This window comes from Mastacembelus armatus, chromosome 8, assembly GCF_900324485.2.
Source record: "Mastacembelus armatus chromosome 8, fMasArm1.2, whole genome shotgun sequence".
Lineage (NCBI taxonomy): Eukaryota > Metazoa > Chordata > Actinopteri > Synbranchiformes > Mastacembelidae > Mastacembelus > Mastacembelus armatus.
The window spans coordinates 8,475,230-8,499,896 of NC_046640.1; the positions used below are offsets into that span (position 1 = coordinate 8,475,230).

The 24,667-nt window shown below is 38.1% G+C and overlaps 2 protein-coding genes across 3 annotated transcripts; both read left to right on the plus strand.

The window, feature by feature from the left end:
* Window positions 1-11,713, plus strand: grap2a (GRB2 related adaptor protein 2a). Of its 2 annotated transcripts, XR_003296669.2 has the most exons (9): window positions 1-252; window positions 6,818-6,958; window positions 7,057-7,148; window positions 7,672-7,791; window positions 9,369-9,558; window positions 10,274-10,366; window positions 10,642-10,758; window positions 10,899-11,253; window positions 11,362-11,713. XR_003296669.2 is itself a non-coding variant. In XM_026324541.2 (8 exons), the coding sequence occupies exons 2-8, from the start codon at window positions 6,881-6,883 to the stop codon at window positions 11,076-11,078; spliced, it is 870 nt and encodes a 289-aa protein (XP_026180326.1). In that variant the 5' UTR covers window positions 1-252; window positions 6,818-6,880; the 3' UTR covers window positions 11,079-11,713. The 2 variants fall into 2 exon arrangements, 1 of the variants encoding a protein (XP_026180326.1); XM_026324541.2 differs by having other exon boundaries at window positions 10,899-11,713.
* Window positions 11,714-12,689: 976 nt separating this feature from the next.
* Window positions 12,690-24,526, plus strand: fam83fa (family with sequence similarity 83 member Fa). Its single transcript, XM_026324539.1, has 5 exons — window positions 12,690-13,854; window positions 18,198-18,365; window positions 20,038-20,159; window positions 22,703-23,502; window positions 23,989-24,526. Exons 1-5 carry the CDS (start codon window positions 13,381-13,383, stop codon window positions 24,036-24,038), a joined length of 1,614 nt encoding a protein of 537 aa, XP_026180324.1. The 5' UTR covers window positions 12,690-13,380; the 3' UTR covers window positions 24,039-24,526.
* The last annotated feature ends 141 nt before the right edge of the window (window positions 24,527-24,667 follow it).

Consider the following 24,667-nt stretch of genomic DNA (forward strand, 5'->3'; position numbering starts at 1 on the left):
TTCTCTGAAGTTCAGAGCAGAGACAGCCGCGGAAAGCAGAGAGACACGGTTGGAGCTCATCTTCCGTCTTTGCTCAGCTTCGTTCACAAGAACAGCGGCAAAACAGCCTCCTTCACCCACGGGACTAACTTTGGTTTATGCGAAGAGTGTGGGTTGACAAATATGCTGCGGTGTGTCCACTTCGGTGTAAGAAGAGGCCAGCCTTAGAATAAACTTCAGCCAAGTTTCACTCCACTCCAGGGAGGAGGAAAGGTAAGATGAGGAATACACCAAACCTCCTCTGCGCTCAGCTTTGTCTGTTTCGCAATTATCATGTTATAGGTCAAGACAGATATCTTACAATTTAATTATTTGTTTGTTTATTTATTTTCTGTTGAATGAAGTCTTTATTGAAATAGCTACTGTCTTTGTAAGAGCCAGAAACACACTGAATATTTTAATTTGGCTTTTTGGGTAAAATCTTACTGGTGTGTTTGGGCTGCACTCATATTGGGGCACTGATATAGTCTAGTTATTCTCAGATACAAGGTAAACCAAGGTCCAAACTTATTTTTTAAAACAGAGATTTTGTTATTTATATGTGCATTTACTGGATTCTACTGTTTAATATGCTCTGTTAGTTCCTCAGTTGAATGCGTTTACTGCCCTGACTTTGGGGAAGTGGCTTTATGGACTATTGTTATGATAGGCAGGGTTAACTGAGGGCAACCTTATTACTGCTAAAATCATTCACGTTTTCATTAGTATAGGCGAAAATGTGTGGATTTTTTTGGGTACATCTTCAGAGAGGTCAGACGTTAGAATATGAGAGGTCACTGCCCTGTTTGATGTCAGAGCTGTGGGACACCTCATGTCATAATATCATCCTCTGAGTCCAAAGAAAGTGAGAGTGTGGGCTGGTTAACCAATTAGAGGACAGGCTGCCACAGAAAATAGAAAGAGTTAAATAATAAATAATGATGAGTGAAATTCAGCCCTGTGATGGACTGGTGACCTGTCCAGGGTGGACCCCTGCCTTTCACCCAAAGAGAGCTGGGATAGGCTCCAGCAGATCCCTGTGAACCTGGTTAAGGAATAAGTGGGTATAGATGATGGATGGATGGATGGAAGAATGGAGTCAAATTTATATAAAACTGAAAAATGAATTTCTAGTGATTGACTAATGACTTTATTGCCAACGCTGTTGTCACAAATATTGAGTGGCGATGATAGAGTCATGATAGAGATATGATGAAAATGACAATGTTCATTTATTGATGTCGACCTTATTACCTTATTGATATTTACTTATTTATTTTTCCTATATTTATTTATTTATTTTTCCTCTTTGTGATTGAAGGATTGAATGATTATTTGAATGTCAATGTGCTCAGCCTACTGGAAGTTGCTGAAAAAGTTAACACAGCAATATAACAATGTGATAGTCTTGCCTCAAAAATAGCAGCATTTACTGAAGGTATTTAAATGAAATTATTTAAGCACATTCAAAAATGTTTAATTATGGAGACTCCCATTTTTAAAATGTTGTGCACACAAAATGAACATTTATTTGCATAAATGTTATCTTGTGAAAGAAGGTATCCTGTTAGCATTGATGTGGAACAAGATACAAATTCTCTTTAAACCTCAAATAGGGTGCAGCATATTTCATTTTTGCACACTCCCAACATAAACAGGTATAATCAGCCACATATTGCAGCTGAAAACCACTGTGTGTATTTGCAGGGCCTCTAATCTTTACACTGCATTTTAATTTTTCACATGCATGGACCGGCTGTCTACTGCACATGCTGCACCTGAGAAAACTACCTGTGGTAGTCATGTACAGTAAAGGAAAGTGCATTTACTGAAGTACTGCACTTAAGTATGATTTTTGAAGATTTTACATTAAAAACATATGATGACCTTATAAAATGAGGCACTCACTGTATAAAAAGTAGTTGACATACATTACTTTGACCATCTACCGCAGTAAAATACTGTTTACTCGCTGATGCGTCAATAATATCAACCTAATTCATATAATATGCAACAGTATAGCACTATTACAGCTCTCACTTTTATCTATTACATGGACATTTAGAAATATTTTCAGTACAGGACAGCTCTTCTGCTGCTTTTCTTTGAAAAACGTATTTGAACCCTCTTCCGCAACTGGTAGAAACTAAAAAGTTTCATAAATGGAGAACAAGCAGGCTGCTTGTTCCTCAAAAAAGGAATCAAATAAACAGACTTTCTTGTGTTTCCTCCCTTATCTTAAATGAAAAAAAAAAAAAAACTGTATGGTAGCCTGCACACCGAACGTGCAAGATGCAGGTGCAAATACCAACATGCTGATGTGAACATCCTCTATAACCCTTCAGCCCGTGTCAACCAAGGAAATGCACCAAAATCTTTGATAGACACTCAAAAAGACACAACTGCCTTTTGGACTGTTGGTCAGGTAATATCCAACATTTGAAATAAAAAGGGGTTTTTTAGATATTTTATAGTTAAAGCGATGCATCAGGAAAATAACCAGCCAGTTAATCAATAATGAAATTCATTGTTAGTTGCAGCACTAGACAAAATAAATAAAATTAGCAGCAACAGTTTGTTATATAATTTATCCAAAATGGCAAAATTAGCTGCTAAAATATTTTCTGCTTATGTTTGTTTTCTGTGCTAGAAATTTGAATGTGCAAGACATTTGAAAATAATCAGCTTGTTAATCAATAATGCCGCAGATTTAGCTGTAGACCTTATCTGTTTTGCATTGAGAATTATAGTCAGTCTCTGTAAGGTTGTGCCTTTGAACTAGGCTCTAAACGCAGGAAAACCATTTGTGTCATGTCATCCTGCTTAAACGCTGACCAGCTCTCTGTCTCTCTGTCTCTCTGCTTTTGTGGTTTGTCCTTCGTTGTCACAGATGCCAGAAAGTGTAGATATACAAACTGAAAGTCTTTCTTTTTGGTATCTACACCACTACATGACATGATTTGGGCTAAAAAAGTAAAATAAATATTGCAGTGTGTAGAGAGACAGTCCGTCAGTTGAAAATGAAACCTGTATCTGATTTTTGACATTGTGTAAAAATCCAAAATTAAGTACAGAAAGTAAAACAAAAGATATGAAGTTATTTGTCAAGGCTGTAATCATACTTCAGCATTTTATTATATGGTATTTAAAACCTATTCACTAATGAAGGTAAAACATACATGAACCAAACTGAACAAGCCAGGACTTTCATTGCTTTGACCCTGAAATGTCATTTATGAATCATTTATGTGGTGGACTCATTATTCAACACTGGGACTAAATACAGAACTCTCCATCAAATGCAGATACAAATGGTGTCCTGTCCTACTTTTCCTCAAACAATCCTCTTGTTGTTAGAAGCTTATGGACAGTGTCACCTTGTAACATAAATCATTAACTGCTGACTTAAGCAGATGTGGGCTTTTTAATACTAAAATTGGCCTTGATTTCCCCTTTGTTTATTTCCCCATTCATGCACATAGTCAGCAGTTGAGACTGGAATGAGAATTAGGGAGTTTCTAGCAGCTATGAATGTGCACACATAACAGCCTCTTACACAACTAAAACAAGCTTTAAATGTACTAGCCTCTGACATCAAAAGAAGTGAATTAAGGTGATGAAGGTGTAAGAAGTAAAACGTTTTAAATAAAGTGAGTGACTCCTGCCTCTTTCCAGTATTAGATTCTTTCTGGCCCTAATTGCTACTTATTGAACTTTAATCTTGATATGGGACATTTAAGAGTTAAACATTAATGCCTCGTTACAATAACTTTAGTTTACTTTTACATGATTAAGTGGTGTAATTCATTGCTTCTTATCATGTACCCCACACAGTGTTCCTAATTTGTTGAATTTATATGCATCACTTCAGTGCTACTTCCTTTTTATTTAAAATTCTGGATCTGCACAGTGAGCACTATTATTTTTTAAAACAGATGAGCTGTCAGTTTGGTCATTTCTGAGTTTGTTGTCGCTACTATCACTAGGAGTGACATGTGGTCATTTGCAACCTTTTCGACTGTTTATCCAACTCTTGTGATCATTAATCAGCATGAGCTGCTGATGTTGATTACAGTGATGCATCAGCGCCCCGCCATTTATGAACACTTGTAAATGATAAAGTAGGAGATTTTCATATTAAAACACTTAATCTTTTGTAGATTGTAACACTAATACTTGAGTACAATCTTTTGTTCTTACTGCATTGTAAAATGGCTGTCATAACATTTTTGTTCATAATGATAATATAATAATAATAATGTAATTGAGATCAACATAATTACAACCAATTTAAAGTTAAAAAATTTGATTTTGAAAATCTGACACAGAATTGGTTCAGATTTATGAAAAAAGAAAAAAGCAGTAGGTAAGGCAAAGCAAAACTTACATGTGTGTTATGTTTGTGACCCTGTAACCTTGGCTCAGTATCTTTCATATTCATAGCTACAGACGACTGAGCAAACACTTGGTTCCACATTTCTTTCTCCTCAAGGTCTTTTAAATTTATTGTTTGGGAACCTTCACACAAAAGAGTTTAATCAGAACACACTATTCATGTTAGTGCAATTAAATAATTTCGAACACTTTAAAATAGACAATTTAAGGGCACTCAATGCAACTCAAACTGTTGATTTGGTACATGCAATTTCTAGCATCTTGATATATTACTTTCATTAAAATACAAAGCATTTTTTCTTCACCTCATATTTAACTTAACTTAGTACTGACTTTATGTTAGTTTAAGAGAGGGACTACTTATTGTGGTAAACCAAGAACCAGAACAGGCCTTCTGAAATCAATATGGTGGCAGATGAGTAGCACCTCATAAGCCTGAGTGCAGCATCTATGTCTGCATAGTTATAATTTCAATCTTTACTTTACTTTCAGCCATCTGCTTCATCCATCCTCTACTTTTAAATAGGTATTTGAACTTTTTTTTTTTTTGATAGCTGCACATATTTTAATCTGCCAGGCCAAGCTACTACACTACTCTTGCCACATGCCCTCTAGAAACTGCAAAAGTATCCCCTTATTTGTAATAAGGTTAAATTTATAATAATTAAGTGTTTTTATTACATGTTGAATATGAGACATATTTAAATCATCTGGCTTTAACCCTCAAAATGATGCAACTCATGCATTATAGGAAACTAATCTACTCATCTATTAACCACAAATGTATGGAGTAAAGGTTTATTTATGTCTATGAGACACTCATGGAAAGAAACACAAGAATACAGTCATGGCTGTCATGGGATTTGAATCCTGACTGTAATTTTAATTTGATATTTCATCAACGTTCTACAGGGTTTTTCATTAGAGAATTACATTTTCCTTAAGGAGGAGTTGAACCCTGTGTAACTGTAGGTAAACAAGAAAAATGGACAGATGGTTTGTGGCCGTCGTCCTAATAATAGATTACTTATAAAGTTTTCCAGTTCCTTTAATATACATGTAATTTCCTCATCTCTTGTTCACTTCAAAAGCCTGCAACCCAAAAGCTGCATCACATCCAACCACAGACTGTACCAGGAACTGAAATATTAATGGTTGAGTGATAGCCCGCATTGCTGTTGGTGTTTGGGTCTCGTGTTTAAGCGTCATGTCTTGTTTCCACTCATTGTCCCTTAATAGCAAAACAGCAATCTTAAAACTAATGTTCCTCTTCATTGTTTATGAAGGGATTGATTATTTTTGTTGATTAATCAAATGACAGTTTGGTGTTATCAGTGTTAGAAAATAGTGAGAAATGCTCAAGGTGACGTTTTCAAATGTCATTGTCATGTCAGTTTAATTTGTCTAGATGTGCATTGATCAGTTTTGAGAATTAATTTCATTAATATAAATATATAATATAATATAAATACAAATATTTGCTGGTTTCAGATTCTCATTCATGAGGATTTACTGCTTCTTTTTAACAGACATGACAAAATTAAATATGCTTTGGGTATAACTCTTGGTTGAACAAATCAGAAGATGCCACTGTCAGCTCTGAGAAGAAGTCTTGGTGGTTTTCATTACTTATTTTTCATTATTTATTTTTCTTCTTTATTTCAGTGACAAAACTTTTGTAATCAATGGATTAATCCAAAATGAAAATAATAATTACTCGTGCTTCCAATTTTGTCAAATTGACAGCCTGAAACCCGAAGATGTTTGGTTTACTGTAACTATTTACCTTTTAAAGGATGAAACCAATTCATTTTTGCCATCCAAACCAGTCTGATAGTCAACCTGTCGTTTCATCAACTATTCATCACCACTGAGTGTATTAATACTTCGAGTTGCATTTTAAGCATTTTGTATAACTGGATTAAATGATATGACAGATGCTGTTTTCTGAAGTTTTTATTTGTTTGATTGATCGAGCTTGAATGTTTGGTAGCTCACCGCCTGATTGGTTAAGAGCCCAGTGCATGACATCACATCATCAATGTGAAGGCAAAATCCTTCCTCACATTGTTAATGAAAAGGCAACAAAAAGGATTTTGTTTTACACATCGAAGACTTTTATGAACGTGTCATTATTTCAGTCTTAAAAACTGAATTTTAAATCACTGTGACTTTTTTTTTTTCTTGTGAACTTCCTCAATGCATAGCTGGTAAATACGACTCTAAAAATATCATCTCACACCTCAGAGAAAGAAGTGCCTCTGTTCGTCCCATGTAGACTAAAAGAGTATAAATATGTGCTGTGAAGCTGCTTGTGCTGCTTCATAACTTGAAGCTTTGTTTTGCCTTAACTGCACATCTTAACCTTCAGAAACAATCTTTTTTTTTCTTTCTCCCTGTGCAGAAGCACTTGTTGCTCTTCTTTTTCTTCATTTTCCAAGCCTTTCTGACACTTCAGCCAGTCCCAATGGAAGCCAAAGGAAAGTATGACTTTACTGCAACAGCAGACGACGAGCTCAGCTTCAGAAAGGGTGATATACTTAAGGTCAGTTTATGTCTACCATTTTATCACCATCACCAACAGTAAAAAACATTTTATTTCCTCTGTGCAACAACTTGTTTTTTCTTTCTCTTTCTGATCAGATTTTAAGTCCACAAGATGAGTGGTATAAGGCAGAGATGAACGGACAGGAAGGATACATACCACAAAACTACATTGAAATGCAGACTCCAAGGTAAGAGGTAGTTGAACTCATCAACAAGCAGTGAGCCTGGGCCTGGATTTCTTACCTTATTTGGGATGATATCCAGTTAAATCCTTACTTAACTGTGACAATCTTCTCACTGAAAATACAAATCATCCTGATTCTGCATCTGCAAACCAGTTTAAGATGCCAATATCACAGTGACACCATTTGTCTGATTCTGCAAAAAGAGTGCACAGAAAATGCAATGGAATTACCCTAAAAATGCGATGTTTGTTTGTGCCTTTGTCAATTTGGTTCCATGTTACTTAGATTACTTCAGATTTTTAAATAATAAGAGGCCAAAATAATGACCGGAGTCAATTACAGTTACAATTTCATTACAATTTATCATATGTATCATTTATACCATTATTTTTGTTTGGGTCAAAATCCTGTTTTTAAGGAGAAATAGCATTATGTTCTATGTTTCTGGCTGTGTGTGTGTGTGTGTGTGTGTGTAGTTCACATCAGATGAACAGTAGTATCATGGCCTCTCTGTTTGTGTTTCCAGATGGTTTCAGGAGAACGCCAGTCGCAGCGCTGCAGAGGAACTCCTGAGGAATAAAGACGTGGGAGACTTTGTGATTCGAGGGTCCCAGAGCTCTCCTGGAGACTTTTCCATCTCTGTCAAGTGAGTGAAAGCACATCTCGAGAACCCTTTCAAGGTTCTGAATGGACAATAGCTAACAAATCACAGGATTTGTATCACAGTACCTGTTCACAAAGTCAAGAATGAACTTCCACACTAAAACATAACAAGACTGTGAGGCAGGTTTTAAAGACAATGATTGTGTTTTAAGCTAAATGTTAACCTTAGTATGCTGATGTTTAACAGGTATAACCGTTTACATTTTGTAAAGTGTAAGGAACAGGTGGATGCAGGTGTTCTAAAAACAGGAAGTTAGTTATTTTAGTGTTTTTCCCCGGGGATCAACATGAGCTACACTTGCGGCAGCAGCAGTGGCAGTGACGCGCAGCTCATGGAGGCAGTTATTGTAGGCTACATCACCCTCCTGGCCATAGAAATCATAGAAAAAAGGTCCTTACATACTTAGAACAAACCTGTCTTTGTTAATTCAACAACCAGAAAGACGAATTAGTCCTTATTAATGTGTAACTAGCCGGTGTGCTACCAGTTAGCCATCGCATGGAAAATCAGCAGACATTAATGTGTCTGACCAGATATTGAGTTAATGTAAAACAAGTGTATAAACACAAACTCAGTCAGGTTTATTAGTGACAAAACTGAATCCAGAGAGATTTGCCCAATATTTCCCATATATGCCCATCAGTGTAAATATAAAATTAGAGTCTCATCAGTGCTGCAAACTCTGCAAGACTTGACATATTTACAGTCAGGAGGCAGCTGCAGACCTGGTGGTAGAGTAAACAAGTAAGAGTGTGGAAGGATTTTAGAGGCTCTTATTGTGCCTGCAGTCATACCAAACAGCAGGCAAAGTGTACATTTCAGTGGACTAGGCTGTAATGTTTGCTCTTGGTCATTGCTCAAGCAGGAGAGGATTTAGTAACCGACCTCATTCTTTATAATATGTCCACTGTAGGAAAATTACAGACATAGTTAGCAAAATAATAAAATTTGTGCTAATTGAATACTGTCTGTAAACCCAGGCAGTTGTACTTTGTTAATCTTTCGTTTAATTTCTGTACTGTGTGTAATTATGATGTGGTCTTGGGTTATACTTCCCATAAATGATGTAGTTTTGTACATTGTCCAGCAGAGGACAATCCAGTTGAGGAAACAGTTCAGGAATTTAGGAATGAAAGAAACATGGCAACATTATTTTTTCAGCTAGTTTCATTTTTGCTCTATTTCCTCACATGTTTTATGCCCACGGAGTTAAAATGTTTCTGAGTGACTGTGTGCAAAAAACCCAATGGTTTAATGAATTTGAATAGCTGCCTACACGTGTAGTCGATTCTCATTTTCAACGTCACACCTAAGGATGTGGCTCAATAACATTTTATCAAATCTGAATCCATGTTAAGCCCATATCAAAACTTTTGTTTGTTGGGGAAAGAAGACAACTGTTTTTATTTCCTTCAGTGCAACAACCAAACAAAAGCAGACTGAAGTGTTCTTTATGCATAAATACGATACATATTTTTATCCTATGTGTACATGTGAGCCACATCAAAGCCTTATTTCCAATAAAGTTTTTCTGATTTCACGGTTTTCTATTTTCTTAGACATGAGAGTGATGTTCAGCACTTCAAAGTGATGAGGGACAACAAAGGGCAGTACTTCCTGTGGTCTGAGAAGTTCACCTCCCTAAACAAGCTGGTGGAGTTTTATAAAACCAGCTCCATCTCTAAGACCAGAGAGATCTACCTCAACGATGGCAGCTCGGACAGCAGGAGCCCCTCCATGGCCCAGTCGGTAAGATATCTTACTGTTTGTCTTTGTTTTGTTATTAGAGTTATAAAGGTCAATCCCTAATACCTCGGCGGGTTGTTTGTTAAAAAATGTGTCTGATTATTGTTTAGACAGCAGGTAGTAGGGAGTGAAAAATACATTAATAAACAATCACCAGTAAACATAAATCAATATTCATATATTTTATTTATATTTGAATACAGGGATATATATATATATATATATATCTTTGGGCTAAATGTAGATCTGAAATTAGCAAGCAGCAATTAGGTCTGTCAGTTACTTTCGCTCACTGTGTAACCATTACACCTGGATGTTTGTGGCTGTCAATATTTACTGAAATAACTATAAAGGAGCTAACCTACAACAGTTTGTGTGATGCAATCCATTTTATTTTAGTGGTGTGTTAAACTCACAGTGCTGCTTACGTTGCTAATAACTGGTGCAGCCAGGTGCAGTTTTCTGTTTCAGTTTAGAAAGTTGAAGGAATACTCACATGTGCGTATTTCCTATCATGTGTGAAGTTAGATGAGAATTTGAATTGACAGTTTGTGTATTTGGATGTTCATGAACTTGCTCTAGTTGAGTTGACATCTTTGTAGATGAGAAACATTTGATGCATAAGTGTATAAATAGAGATGCCAGGCACTTTGTTTTGTACTCTACCTATTTTGATGTTGCAAAATGCTGTTATCTACTTCCTGTCTGTTTCCTCCAGGTGAAGAGAGGAAGTTTGCCTGAACAGCGTAAAGCAAGCGGAGGCCTCGCCGCTTCGCCGCGCAGAGCTTCAGATCAGCCTCCCAACCAGCTGGTATGCCCTCTATATACAGTACGATATCACTGCTTCCTGATACCTACTGTATTAGTCCCCCCTCTGTCTTGTCATATGACCTCAATACATAATTGCTGAAGTTTAAAAACTCCACAATCTATCCACAACTGTGAAAGTTACTCCTGAGGTACAAGTATTACTATTTGCAGACAGTGCTGTATATGATCATGACTCTGATAATATTTGGTTGTCAGCTTGAGTTCACAGTCAGTAAAAGGAGAAAGGTAAAGTAGAGTGTATTTCTTTCTTTCCAGGCTAAGAGAACAGGTCTAGAAGAGCGAGCTCACACCATTGGTTACACAGGAAGAAGCAGCCCCGTCAGTTCTGCTCATCCCCCCCGCCGCACATCTGAAACCATGCCTCTGCCTCAGGTCAGCCTGCTGTCCTCTGTCACTGAACTAAGCTGGTCAACCACACGAACATTATACCTACTAAACTTCAGCAAAGAAATTATGAATCATTGACCACTGTCAGGTAATGATCAGTGTTTGGTTTCCCTCCACCTCCCCAGAGGTCATCCACGATGCAGGTGAAGGCTCTGTATGATTTCACCGCAGAGGAAGGCGACGAACTCGGTTTCTGCGCCGGAGACGTCATCGAAGTGCTGGATCGCTCTGACCAGTCGTGGTGGAAAGGGAGGCTGCAGGGGAAAACTGGGCTGTTTCCTGCAAACTACACAATACAGTTGTGAAAAAACACCCCGGGCGATGCACTTACTACTGCCTACACACATTCACAGACATGCTCTGCAGGTGCAGCAGCCCTGAATATGTGTTTTTGAAAATAAACACCCAGCCAGTCAGTGACTCATCAGATCTCTGCGTCTCATGTCGACACCTCATCAACACGCTGGTGCCCACAGGACTGTGAGTCTGTTAGTGCTTCCAGGTTATATTCATATACATTTACTGTATATACTGCTCAGCGTGGTGCTTGTTCAGATTTTATTGAATGTTTTCTGTTTTATTTAAAAGGAGCAGGGACACATCCTAAAATCTGGAACAACGTGTTTAACTGACACACAGGAGGCTGCAGATGGCACTGAGGAATGTTTGATCTTTTGTAATGTTATGTTTCTGTGAGCAGGTATTTATTTGTGAAATGCTCGTTGGCCTGTCTGCTAATGGACTGACTGCAATATGGCTGTTTGTGCTCATGCTGTAAGTCAAATTTAGTCAAATTTGAAAAGATAAAAAGAAAAAAAAACATTTGATTTCTCAAGAAAAATATATTTTTAAAAAATTCTCAAGAATTTGGATGCTTTATATAGATGTGTAACTTCCTCGTGGCTCACTGACTTGGAAATAAAATTATTTTTATCACCGAGTTTATGTTTAAATCTACTGTTAACTCTGGATGACAAAGGCTTTCGGTGGAGGTTTAGAGACAGAAAAGACATCAGTATTTTTATAGAGAATTGCAGCTTTTATCCTTCATTATGACGTTTTTGTTTTCTGTGCCGTAAACTACATAGTAATATGTCCATGGTAAAAAATTTAACAAGAGTTAGTTCTTTTGAAATTAAAAGCAAAGTTGTGAAGAATGTGTAGCTGCATCATGAAAATTAAGACCAGAAGTGAAGTGGGTTGGCCTTCAAAATAAAAGCTGCATACAGTATTCAGTATTCAGAGGCCAAATGCTCTGAAAGGTTGTAGTGTTTTTGTCCCAGTTCTTCCAATTTATCAAATCATCAAAGAATATTAGAAAAAACTTGACATATAATGCAGTCCAACTGTCTCAACTAAAGCTGCATTAATGGCATCATAAAAGTAGATTATATAGAACAGACATACCTTATAAAGCATATATACCACAGTTGACACATAATTGACAAAGGTAACAAAAAGAGGCACTTTGAGATTGTCCATTCATAAAAAAATAAATTAAATAACAACAGTAAAATAACTGGTTAGTTATGAACGTTTCCATGTAATTATAAGTTTATCTGTGAAATGTGTTATTAACTATGCACCGATCCTGATGTATTTAAAAGTGACTGACAGTAAATTGACTGCAATTATATAGTGCTTTTGTAGTAAAGTGCTGTTACATTCACACACACTGACACATCAGTGGCAACAGAGCCAACATCCAGAGCCTGCTCGGCCTTTGAGAGCAATTGATTTTAGTGTCGTGTCCATGGACGCGTCAACATGTGGACGTGAGAACAGGAGATCAAACCACCAACAAATCCCTCCTGAGTCTCAGCCACCGTGAAAAGAAACTGTGGTTACATGATTGTTTTCATGAAAATAACTGCAAGACTGATTTTCTGTGTAAGTTAAAGTGTTAATGGTCACATTACTTTTTCATGAAGTTCTGACTAATTATATAGATTTTCTGTGCCTTAAATGCATTGTTGTTGATAATTAGTTTGGGAACCACCATTAGTAATAACATGTGTTTAATATGTTTATTGTGTGTAAGATTGTTGTGGCTAAATCGAAATGCAACAGGATAAAAACGTACATGTCTCTGAAATCTGGGGGTATAGATGCATGAAGTAGAATTAGATGAATATTACAAATCAAGATCATCAGCAGATTAATAGATGATGAAAAAAGTATTTCATTTTAGTTTTATATAAAATGCTAAAAATGAGCCCCACTTCAACTATATTGCAGTAATAATAGTAGGCCTTCAGACCAACAATACTAACAGTACCAATCAAGGGTTTGGACACAGTTTCTCCTTAAATTCAATAAGTGTGTAATTTTATTTCTAGTATTAGTACTTTTGATTCCAGCTGCTGGCAGTCTGAGAGTAGATTAATTTTCAACAGAATTGCTGGACAGTTTTATTCTGAAGGTTTAATCGCAGGCTGTGATAATATGGGTGGCTTTAAACTGTGTGGAGCCCCAAGCAGCAGTTAACTCCTCCTCCTGCCTCAACCTGAGAGACACCTGGACACCTGCGTACCTGTCCGCACAGGTAGCGCGCTGTTGGAGAGCCAGGAGAGCCAGGAGCGACTGCGGGGGGAACTTTTATCTGCGATGGCGGAGTCTCAGCTCTTGTGTATGGACGATGAGCACGTCAACGAGAAGATCCCGGAGTCCAGCCCGGAGTTTTACTACAGTGAGGAGCAGCGCGCGGCTCTGGAGCAGCTGCTGAAGAACGGGGACGGCGCCTTCAAGATGCGGCTCAAAGAGGACAACACCAAGGACTTTCTCTCCGCCAGGGAGGTCAAATTCATCCGGAAAACCTTTCACGAATATGACACGGACAGCGACTCTGAGTCCAAAGAGCAGGAGAAATCTAAAGAGTCCTCCAGCGCCGACTCCGGGGTCCACTCCACCTATTGGCCCCAGATGTCCGACACCGAGGTCCCGTCTCTGGATATCGGCTGGCCCGGTACCAGCGGCTTCTACAAGGGGGTGACCCGGGTGTCTGTGTACATCCATCCGCCCAAAGAGCACGGTCCTCACATCAAGGAGGTGGTGAGGAAGCTCATCCAGGACTCACACAAGGTAACTTCAGCACTTTCACCGCCCCTTACTTCAATATTTGCTTGCAGCTGTTTGATATAAGCTGTTCCTGAGCAGCAGGCTGCCCAAATGTCCTGTGTCTCAAAACACTGTCAGTTTATTTCTAACAAACTTTTGCATTTTACATTTCATTCATTTCTATCTCCCCAGCAAGAACAAATAAACAAAAGTCATTCAAACCTTCATAAAGGAAGTTCACCTTTATCCACTTACAGTTACAGCTAATCAACTGTATTGATCAATCTACAATTTATGATTCATCAGAGATGCAGAAATGCCCCCTATAATCACTGGATCCACCTTCCCCTTTGGTTCCAAATTTAAACTTCTGTGCTTGTAGATTTACTATCTTTGGGGTTTTGACTGCTGATCAAAGAAAAACATTTGGAAACATATCTCGAGGGCTCTAAGAACTTGTGACGGGTAATCTTTTAACGTATTCTGACATTTTGAGATGTATAGATGAATCAAAAAACTATTCCGTCAGCTCTACTTGCAACAAAAGTCTGTATGCTCATGAAGAATAGGGAAGATTTACAAATGGTTTGAAAATCAAGTCGGACCTGTTATGTCCCAAAGGCCTAGTTTACATTTGGAAAATCAAAGAACACACTTTGTGTCTGAAGTCCACAGATTTCCTTACAAAAACACATTTATTACATTTCTACTGTATAAGAAAATACCCAGCTCTGCAATAAAACGTACCAGCAGCTTCATGCAGTTTATAGAGGATAAAAAGACCTGACCTCTTTAGCCCACAGCACAAATAATTGTTCTGAAAAATTCAAAATGATTGGCTACAGGGAATCACGACTCCCTCCAATGTGAGCCGAAAGAGACAAAAGACCCCGAAGCTGAGTGCAATTACTGTCACTCTACACGTGGCATGTGTCTACAAGACTTACAATAAACTTCTAATAGCAGTTTACATGAATGCTTTCTGGCTATGAAGCTTTTGTTTAAAGAAAGACAACATCCTCTGATATTTAATCTTTTACAGGCAGCTTCATGAATTTGATGCAGCAAATGGTTGATTAATCAATAGTTCACTGAGGGCAAATTGCTCAGACAAAAGTCATTTCTGATAATTGAATAACTGTTTCAGAGAATTTTTTTTTTTTTTGTTAAGCAAAAGCACCACACGTTTTTAGGTTCCAGCTTCTCCTGAGGGAATATTTCAGTTTTGGACTGTAGCAACAAAACAAATCACATCTGTTTCCTTGTCTTTTTTTAGCTTATTGTGTGGTGCACAATAGAAAAGCAGTGCTGAAAATACACCGGAATTAGAGAAAGAGACCCGAGCACTCTCACCCTCCTTCCAGTATATACACTAGAGCTTTTATATGGCTGAATAAAGCTGTATACATAATGAAATTTTGCATACTGTGCGTACTGTATGCTCGCTGTTCGAGGGAAGGGTTAACCAAGTCCACAGTATCAATAATAAAATCTACATCAATGGCAGAGTCATACACAAGTTTTAACAAGCTGAGTCATATGTGGTGGCAGATGGAGACGGCCAAGCCGTTGTAAATGTTAGCTGCACATCAGGACTTGCAGCAAAAAAAAAAGAAAGAAAGAAAAAAAAAGGTTCATTCAGCTTCCTGAGCAATCGAGCAGCCAAGGTTAGGGTTTGGTACTTAACAATCATCTTCTTAATTTTGCCCTTACCTGTCTGATCAGATGACCTGCCTCAGATATGAAAAGTTAATCTCTTCTCTGACATCTGGTTTTTCTTTCTGTTTGAGCTGGCTGCATTATAGCCAACCTCGATTAAGGGTCTCATTTTCTGTGGTCACCTGTGCTGTTTATAATACAGCGAATTTCAGGATGTGAAGTAGTTGTTCCATTTACAGTTTTTATTGTCTGCTGTCCGACAACTGAAGGAGTATGAAATTGTTATATTGGTTTATAATCGCAACATCTGACAAAATCAGAAGTAGAGGAAACTAATATGTTTGTAACTTTGAAAGTGACCAAGCTGAGCATCTCTTATGGATGAATAACTGAATATACTTGGACACAAACCACATAAAGTTCTTTATCAACTATTTACAGCAGCCTTCTCAGGAAACTTGGCAGTTTATTTAGCTGCTCACATGCTCAGCTTGCTCCCTCTGAGGTGAAATAAATCATCTAATCCAGACACTCTGCCAAAGCTGATAGAGTGCGTCTGCTTTTCAGCACCCTGGAGTTTAGTTTGTTGCTCTTACACCTCCAAAAAAAGGCATGCACACATAGATGCAAAAAAAAAAAAAGACATATGCAGAAAATGACTCATTGCATCATTTTACATGAAGAGAAGTGTTGCAGCCGTGTAATTTATGTTTAAATGAGCTGTGAACTGAGAGCAGAAATGTTTTTTTTTTGTCCCAGGCAGAGGTGGTGAATTAAGCTGTTTGTGGTTGAACAGCACTGAAGAGTAAGAGCTGCAGAATTTTTTTTTAGCATGTTATTTAATGCAGTCATGCAATCTCAATCTTACATTTCAAAAAGCACAAATGGGGTGGAGAAGGTTGTTAAGGTGCACACGAGCCTGTAAGAACCTGCAGTCAAACAAAGGCCGTGTTGGCATATCATCATGCTAACATGGTTAATATGTCAATGCTATCGAGCTGGCATAATGTTTATCCTGTTCGCCAACATAGTTAAGCATGTAGTCACGCTAAATTTCCGCTATATATACAGTAAACTATAGCTGTGGCTAATAGGAATATCATTAGTTTTACAGTTAAAGAGAAAAAAAACGGACTTATATGTGTATATTTGTTTTATGTCAATAATTAGATCCATATTAAAGATTTAGTGTTTGTCACACATTTTGCTGTAAAATTACAAAGTGCCACTTCAGAATTAAACAAGTTATGACAGGTTAATTAGTAAGCTTTGGAGGAAGGTGGATTTACTAACCTTTGGACAGAACCACACTAGCTGTTCTAGCTGTTCCCCCCCGTTTTTAACCTTTCTGCTAAGCAAAGCTAACAGGCTGTAGCTTCACACTTGGAGTACAGATGGGATAATGCTTTCAATCTCCTCAAATGACTTGAAAAGCAAATTCATGTGATCCCCAAAAATAAAAATGTCCCTATAAGTGATTACCCATGTTTTTGCTATTCATCCTGAATTATGAATGTGTGTGGCAAACGTCCTGTCACTTCATCCAATAGTTTTACAGACGTTTCATTAAAACCACAAATGTCAGACTAATGGTGACACTAAAGGAAAAGTCCAGAGATCACCAAAGAGTCAAGCTCTGGGGATCATGATCATGATCATGAATATCTGTGCAAAGTGTCACGGTCATCTAGTAAACAGTTGTAGAACTATTTCTGTCCACTACAGCAGTCGACCAACAACACTGCTGGTTGCTTGGGCTGACGCTGAAAGAAGGGCAACTCTCTCCTTCCCTGGACGGATATTTTTTCTCAATAGACAATTTAATAACCAGTTTAGATGAGGATTTGTTGACATACAATTCATTTACACACATGCTTGGTTTACTTTCAGTGATTGATTAAATTAAAATTGAACTAAGTTGCTGTTGACACATAGAGTCGTCTGCCAGGAAAATGTGTTTGAAGGAAGTTGGATCAGGCCCAAACATGTAGACAGGAGTTGCAGTAAGGACGCAGAAAGAGCCTCACCTGATTACTCTGAACTGAACACATAAAAAACATGATGCAGTGAAAATAAGGATAAATCAACATTTGTTGTGATACCTGTACTGTGCTGTATGTCTGGGTTGTTTTTTTTTTTTTCTGAGCTCAGACCTTGTACTGTACACAGACTTCTGAAGTCATTAAGAGTAAATGTATATTGTAACCATTGTTGGTCTGTGACTCATCGTTTTTAACCACCTGGAAAAACCAGTTGCACAAGTATCAACTGTTACTGCTGCTGTCAATTATATTTACATTGAATAAACTGAACTGTAGATTAGATTACATGTGTGAAGCAACATGAAATGGAGAAGCACATGTGAGCCAAAATCCATTATATCAAATCGAGACCATCCTCTCTCTAAGAAGTTTAACATCCCTGCTCAGAGATAAAGGTTTCTTAAGGTGAGTTGCAGTACGGTCTAGTTTTGGTCTAGTGCACTTCATTTTAACAAAATCACACTGCCTCACAAAGATTTTATCTTTGTGTTGCTGTTGTCCTTCGTTTTATTATGCCTCCTTTATTTTATTCAGAACTGAATGCACCAGAGCCTTTAATGTCATCAATGATCCTTTTTTGTCTTTCATGTTTTTTGTGAACAATAAAGATCTGAATTAAGTCAGTGTACATTTAAAATGCGCCTGTGATGCCTCTGTGTTTCCAAGGTGGTGGCAATAGTCATGGACCTTCTGACAGACCTGCAGATCCTCCAGGACCTGCTAGATGCCGGGTCACGGCGTGGGGTGGCTGTCTACGCAGTGCTGGAGGCCAGGGGAGTGCCACACTTCCTGGATATGTGTGCTCGGCAGCAGATAAGTGCAGTGCATCTGCGGGTGAGGAGTGAGCTCTGCAAACAGGGTTACCAAAGGGAGGAGGCTCAGTAATCCAATCCAACAACAATAAATGAACATTGAAAGTCTGAAGGAAACTACCTAAGTGGGTCGATGCTGTAATTCCTGTAATAGTAATAGACAATGACGATGATTGCATTAATTATAAAAGATTAAAATGAGTCATGTGTCATGTCACACTCTTCAGGAAAAGATAAAATCAAGGACAAGATAATGGGCCTCAGAATGATTTCAGCTGGTTATTAAACAAAACCTGCAGGCCAGTTAAAACATGAGAATACATTAGCAAATCGAATAGTTTTGTTCCCCCAATTGCTACTTTTTTCCCCCACTGAACGGTTTATAAGACTAATTCAAGACTTCATTAATTATCAATGAATAATTGACTAATGGTTTATAGGGCAGTTAAAAGTCAGATTGTCAGAAATCATCTTTGCAGGACTTTCTAGGCCTGTAATAAGGCAAATAAGCAAATAAGTGCTGTACGACAGAACTGATAAAGGTATGGCACATACTTAGAATGACATACTTTCCACTTAACCTTCAGGGTATCATGCAGAGAGTTTCAGGCTTATTTGCCAAGATCTCTGCTACTGATATCTCTGCCTTCACCACAACACAATGGAGGTGAAACAATTTTTTTATTTGTGCAGCTCAAAGCACTAAAAAACACCAGTATCTTAAAAAAAAAAAAAAAAAAAAAAACTCATGATAACCTTTTAATTCCTGGTATGGAGTCCATGAAAAACAAGCTATCAATCTAGTCATTTTTTAAAGTTTTTTTATTATTTTTTTATTTCCTGAAGCAACCGGTAAAGAGGAACGATCACTATATATTTTCTAGGGAAATGCATATACATGTACATCGTTAACCCTCAGACAATGAGTGGTGACACTAAAACCTGCCTTTATTAAGAAGTAAAAAAGATTTCAACAGGTAATTCCAGCTATTCAACCAAATTATTTAATGTCATAATATATTTAAATATCATAGTCTTTTCTTGTGAATTACCATTTAATAGTATTATGTGAGTTGTGTGAGTACCTGAGAAATGTGTGCTGATCTAGATTAAGAGTAAAAGCAGGCCACTGAGCCAGGCTGTTATCCTATCTCCACAGCCACACAATATCCAGCCTTATCTACTGTGCACACAGTTTTGTAACTCCAGTCTAGTTTAACTAGCGTACCTGGCTGTAGTGGTGTCAGTTGATACGACTGTGAAAGGCCTTGTCAGACCACTGGGCTCTGTTCCTCTCACATCCTACAAACAAACATTCATCCTGAGAAGAGATCCAGAGTCTGTAACTCGACGCTTCACCTCCCGTCACCAGGTGACTGCAGAAAAAAGCCTCCTCCCAGTGTGTCTACTCAGTATTCACAGCTCCTTTTCTTTCATTCTGTTTCTTCTCTCTTCCCTTTAAGTAAACATGCAGTATGTAACTAAAGGGTTTTGGTTTTACCTTTTACGTCTTAAGAAAATTGACTTTCAAGTGTCAAGGTGTGACAGCCTGGTTTCACTTGGCACCTTAAATCAACCACACGCATGATATAGCAGGGTACGTTCGATAGCCGTGGCCGAGTGAGTTTGCTCAAGCTTAGTGGTGTGACACTGAGCCAGGTGAAATGTGTAATTAAGTGGGTGTTTCTTTGCAGAATCTCCGTGTGCGAATGTTGAGAGGTGCAGGGCTGGCCCTGTCGTTTGGAAAGCTGCCCGGCACCTTATGCTCCAAATACATGCTGGTGGATGGAGAGAAAGTCATGTTTGGATCGTACAGGTGAGCATGTGACAAACTCCTATGTAGCCATTAGCAGGTGAAACAGCACTTACAGAGTTCACACCTGTTCTATGTTGATTACACATGTCAAAGTATTCAGATGTATAGAAATATTTAAAATGTAATGATAGTTCATTCTTTTTTTAGTTTGTAATTCTACTTCCCAGTGGATGAATGTATTGATATTCATATTTGACAGCACTGCTCAGCAGCGTATAGCAATGATTCCTAATAATATAATGAATTCATCATGAAACAATAATAATAGCTGATAAGCATTAGATAATGGATGGATATAATATATACATTTGTTCTGCTTTTGTCTACTGATTCCTGTCAGCAGGGCACGAAGCGCCACAGTTTGAAATTGTTCTTTTTTTTGTGAATTAAATTTGCTGACGAACAGAACAGGACAGGAACCCTTTTATGTTAATGTATGTGCACCTTATCAAGATGAGACAAACACTTTACAAGAAGTTTGATCAGTTAAAGCAGTCACTGAACCAGACTTTGTCACACTCCACGTAAATAAGGCCAATCCCGACAGTCATTCTTAATACACTTCATGAATATAAAACTGTTTTGCATGATAAATAAACAAACTCCATCTGCTGAGGAAGCTCGTGCGACACAATTTAAAATTCCAAAACAAACAAAAAGATAATAAAATGGTCACCGTGGTTTGAAAAGTGTTTTAGAAATGTGGCAACAAAGTACAATCTTTTCTTCTTCTTTTCCTTTCGGCTGCTCCCTTCATGGGTCACCACAGCGAATCATCTGCCTCCATTTAACCCCATAAAGTACAAAGTACAGTACTTACAAATAATACTTCATTAATCGTTCTGAACATTATGCATTGCCCCAGTTTATCAAACTAAACCTGTTTTTCATTGTCAGATTCAACCGTTAAACCTGACAGGCTTTAAATCTGAAGACAACTTTTTCTACTAGAAGAGACACCCACACAATAGAAAAATAAGTTAGGCCAGCCAATTACAGAATGCTATAAAAACTTTCTGAAGCATATTAAATTTGTTAAATGACAGAAATGCGTTTGGAAACATGCTCTTCTCTATTTGCTGTTGGTCCTGTTTATTAGTGTGTTGTTGTAGATCCACTTGTCATTCATTATGCTCTCTGATTGGGACAGACATGTAAAACCGGTGTGAGATTATATCCTGAGTCACCTGTGGTTATTTAAAATGATTAAACAGGTTCAGAGGAAGCACCCAAGTTTATTAACCCTTACTGTCCCATTAAATGTGTTGAGCGAGAGAGGCTTTCATACCTCTTAACGTCATATAGTGCACTACAAACATGTAATGACTCACTGTATAATTACTGTCTCTGCTAATTGTGGCTTCAATATTTTATTGATGCTGTGATAGTGTTTTCACAACTTGGCTCCTGTTTTGTTTGTGTCATGCACAAAAAAAAAAAAAAAAAATCTCCATGTGCTTTTACGCACATTGTTCAGTCTGAGCTGTCTAGATTTAAATTGTTTTGGGCGATACCGATGCTACCAAGCATTGTGATTAGTTGAAACCAAAAATTAATCTTAGTTGATCAAGCACCAAATTTAAATTGTGGTTTGTCAAGATAACTGCTGAGAAAAGATAATACCTGACCCAGACCCTGTAGAAAAATAAGCTGATTTATATGTTTTGGAAACAACATGAAGCCAAATAAAGTTAAGCTCCTGTAGACAACAGATTGTGTCTGAATACAGAGGACACATCTTTCCAAATGTCACCTGTCTTCTCTTAAGCCAGTCCAGTGACAAACCAAGACAGTGATCAGGTGACGTTTCACAGGATTTAAATTAAATTAATTAAATTGTCATATTTTTAGGTACCCTAAAAACAACCAAAACAAAATGTAAATGGAGAACATAGAGCATTTAGCAGGTAAGAGTCCAACAACAGAGCTAAAAAAACAGTGAAAATTCACAAATATGACCCAGACACATTACAAAAATAAGCTGATTTGCATGTTTTGGAAACAACATAAAAATGAATTCAGGTTTACTCCTGTATACAACAGCTTGTAGTGAAAACAGAGGACGCATCTTTCCAAATGTCACCTGTCTTATCTTGAATGACTTACAGTACGTCGGCCAGCTCAGTCTAGTGTAAACTGTGCAAATAACCGCAGGTTTATGAACAGTTAAGTGATGAACTGAAATAAAAGCTGGAACGACTGATTCATGCCAAGTTAAACGACCACAGTCATGTTTTGACTCATTAGATTCCACATTGATGTCAGCTGCTCAAAGCATTTAAAGTACAAACACTTACTGATTACTGCTAATGCTGTGCATTAATTATCAAACCCAGGCCAGAACCATATATGGTCATTTCATTCATATAGTTCCTGGCATGGTAAAGCGGAGTGCTGTGGTCAATGACCATGAAAATGGGAAACAGTCAGCCTGTTATTTGTGGGCGTGAAACAAAATAATAATATGTTAATAGTGAACTTTGGATGTTATTTAGACATATACTTTTACACCACACTTTAATTTATTCTCTCTTCAACCTCAGCTTCACCTGGACTTCGTCTCGGATGGACAGAAACACAATCACAGTGATGTCGGGACAGATAGTGGACTTCTTCGACAGCGACTTCAGGGAGCTGTATGCCGTGTCTGAACAGGTGGACCTCTACAGGGAGTTCAACATCACCAAGCCGCCTATTGTTACACCCATCAGGAAGCCCAAAGTGGAGCAAATCCGGCCTCTGCCTGTCTCCACATCTCGCTTTCAGGTATCGGTTGGGGACTCCAGACAGATTGACCTCAAGGTGCCTGCACATAAATACCACAATCCCAAGTACTCTCTGGTTTTTGGGAACAGCATGGGCCTTACAGGTTCCCTACAAGACCTTTCCACTCCAAGTGACTCGCTGGTCGGTGGACTGAACCGGAGGAACGGCCTGCAGAGCGATTTCCTTCATGCGAGCAGGAGCAGCAGGGAAAAGGTGGAGCCACTCTCCCCACAGAGTTCTGGTTCAACTGCAGAGGAGGAGGATGAGGATGGAAAGGGATTCTCTAAGAAGAACCAGTCTTCAGTTGTAAAGAAACAACGCAGCTCATTCAGGCACTTCTTAAAAGGTAGAGGAGCCAACCAGAGCACAGACATTATAGAGGAAACCGTGGTCAGTCCTCAGAGCTTCTCCCCCACCTGTAAAGTGTCAGAGACCAACGGTGTGGCAGGAACTGAGCTGGAGGACTCGTTTGAGATAATTGAGAGACCAAGGACACTGAAATCTAAGCCCAAGAAGCCCTCAAAGCATGTTCAGAGAAGTATGTCTCTGCAGACCATCAACATAGAAGACGAAGATGGTAGGACATCAAATTACACTATTTTTCATTGTCTGTTTGTTTCATCATGATTCAAATCTGTAGAAAATAATTTTTGCTGTCAAATAACATATTGAGTATTCTCTGGATAAATCAGTGAATTATTCGGTCTGGAGTTTAACGTATGTAGAGCTGACATCTTCACTTATTAGAGGTCATTTCAAAGCCAGTCACTTATTTTAAGTGCAAACAACAGACAGACACAGTTGAAGACTAGATGGTTCATAGTGGAGAATTTAGCAGCTACACAGTCAGACATTTCCGTAAGGAGACGTTAGAGACTAAAAACAGTGCTAAAATAGAATGAATATTGGACTTAGATTGATCAGGTGACCACAAACACGCCTCCATATGAATGATAATTGGTAAAGGGTTAGGGTTACCTATTAAGACTGTTTTTTCTAAAATTAATCTGCCTGTTTACTTTTTTGTTTGTTTGTTTGTTTGTTTGTTTGTTTGTTTCAACAGGATTCAAAAGCAGGCGGCGGCATCAGAAGAAAAACTGCATCCAGTCATGAGATGAAAACCAAGAGGGTTATAATGAGTCTACTCATTAAACATTATGCACCAGATGAGTCACAGTATCACCTTAGCTTTAACAGGTGATGCTGTTTTACAAGAGATGAGTGCAGGCGCTGTCTTTGGCCTACTACACTGCTTGTATCTGGGGTGAAAGTCCTTTGCTGTGCCTTATCGGAGTCACCACTGAAGAGTTGCAGTTTAACTAGTCATCAGAAAATCTAAAGTTGTAACCAAAGTGCTCATGGACTTTCATTGTCATTTTATTGTTTTTTTTTTTTTTTTTTTTGTATTAAATTATTCTGTATTCAAGTGTTGTTTTTATATTTTCCAATTTTTACAACACTGTGACAGGACCCGTGTAGCGTGGGTGGATTATGTCACGCCTGTGATTGCTATGGAGACAGGAAAAGTGATCAGTTGTGCTGTTGTCCTTGAGAGTCGCCTTACAGGGGACCCTTGGTAACACGATAAATGTTCATCAGTGTGTTGTACAGGCTGTGAATAATGTACGCTGTGCTGAGAGGCTGAGTGTCGATTGGTGTCTGCTATATTGATGTACATTCTTTCGAAGCCTTTTATGTTTGTGCATTGGGGCTTTGTTGTTTTTGAGATGAAATTAGATTAA

What these genes read in the sequence shown, in the direction of transcription:
- grap2a (XM_026324541.2), top strand. Translation starts at nt 6,881, where the DNA reads ATGGAAGCCAAAGGAAAGTATGACTTTACTGCAACAGCAGACGACGAG. An exon ending in ATTGAAATGCAGACTCCAAG is followed by an intron (nt 7,149 to 7,671) that starts GTAAGAGGTAGT and finishes TTGTGTTTCCAG; the next exon opens with ATGGTTTCAGGAGAACGCCA. An exon ending in GCCCCTCCATGGCCCAGTCG is followed by an intron (nt 9,559 to 10,273) that starts GTAAGATATCTT and finishes TGTTTCCTCCAG; the next exon opens with GTGAAGAGAGGAAGTTTGCC.
- fam83fa (XM_026324539.1), top strand. Translation starts at nt 13,381, where the DNA reads ATGGCGGAGTCTCAGCTCTTGTGTATGGACGATGAGCACGTCAACGAG. An exon ending in TAAGTGCAGTGCATCTGCGG is followed by an intron (nt 18,366 to 20,037) that starts GTGAGGAGTGAG and finishes GTTTCTTTGCAG; the next exon opens with AATCTCCGTGTGCGAATGTT. An exon ending in GTCATGTTTGGATCGTACAG is followed by an intron (nt 20,160 to 22,702) that starts GTGAGCATGTGA and finishes CTTCAACCTCAG; the next exon opens with CTTCACCTGGACTTCGTCTC.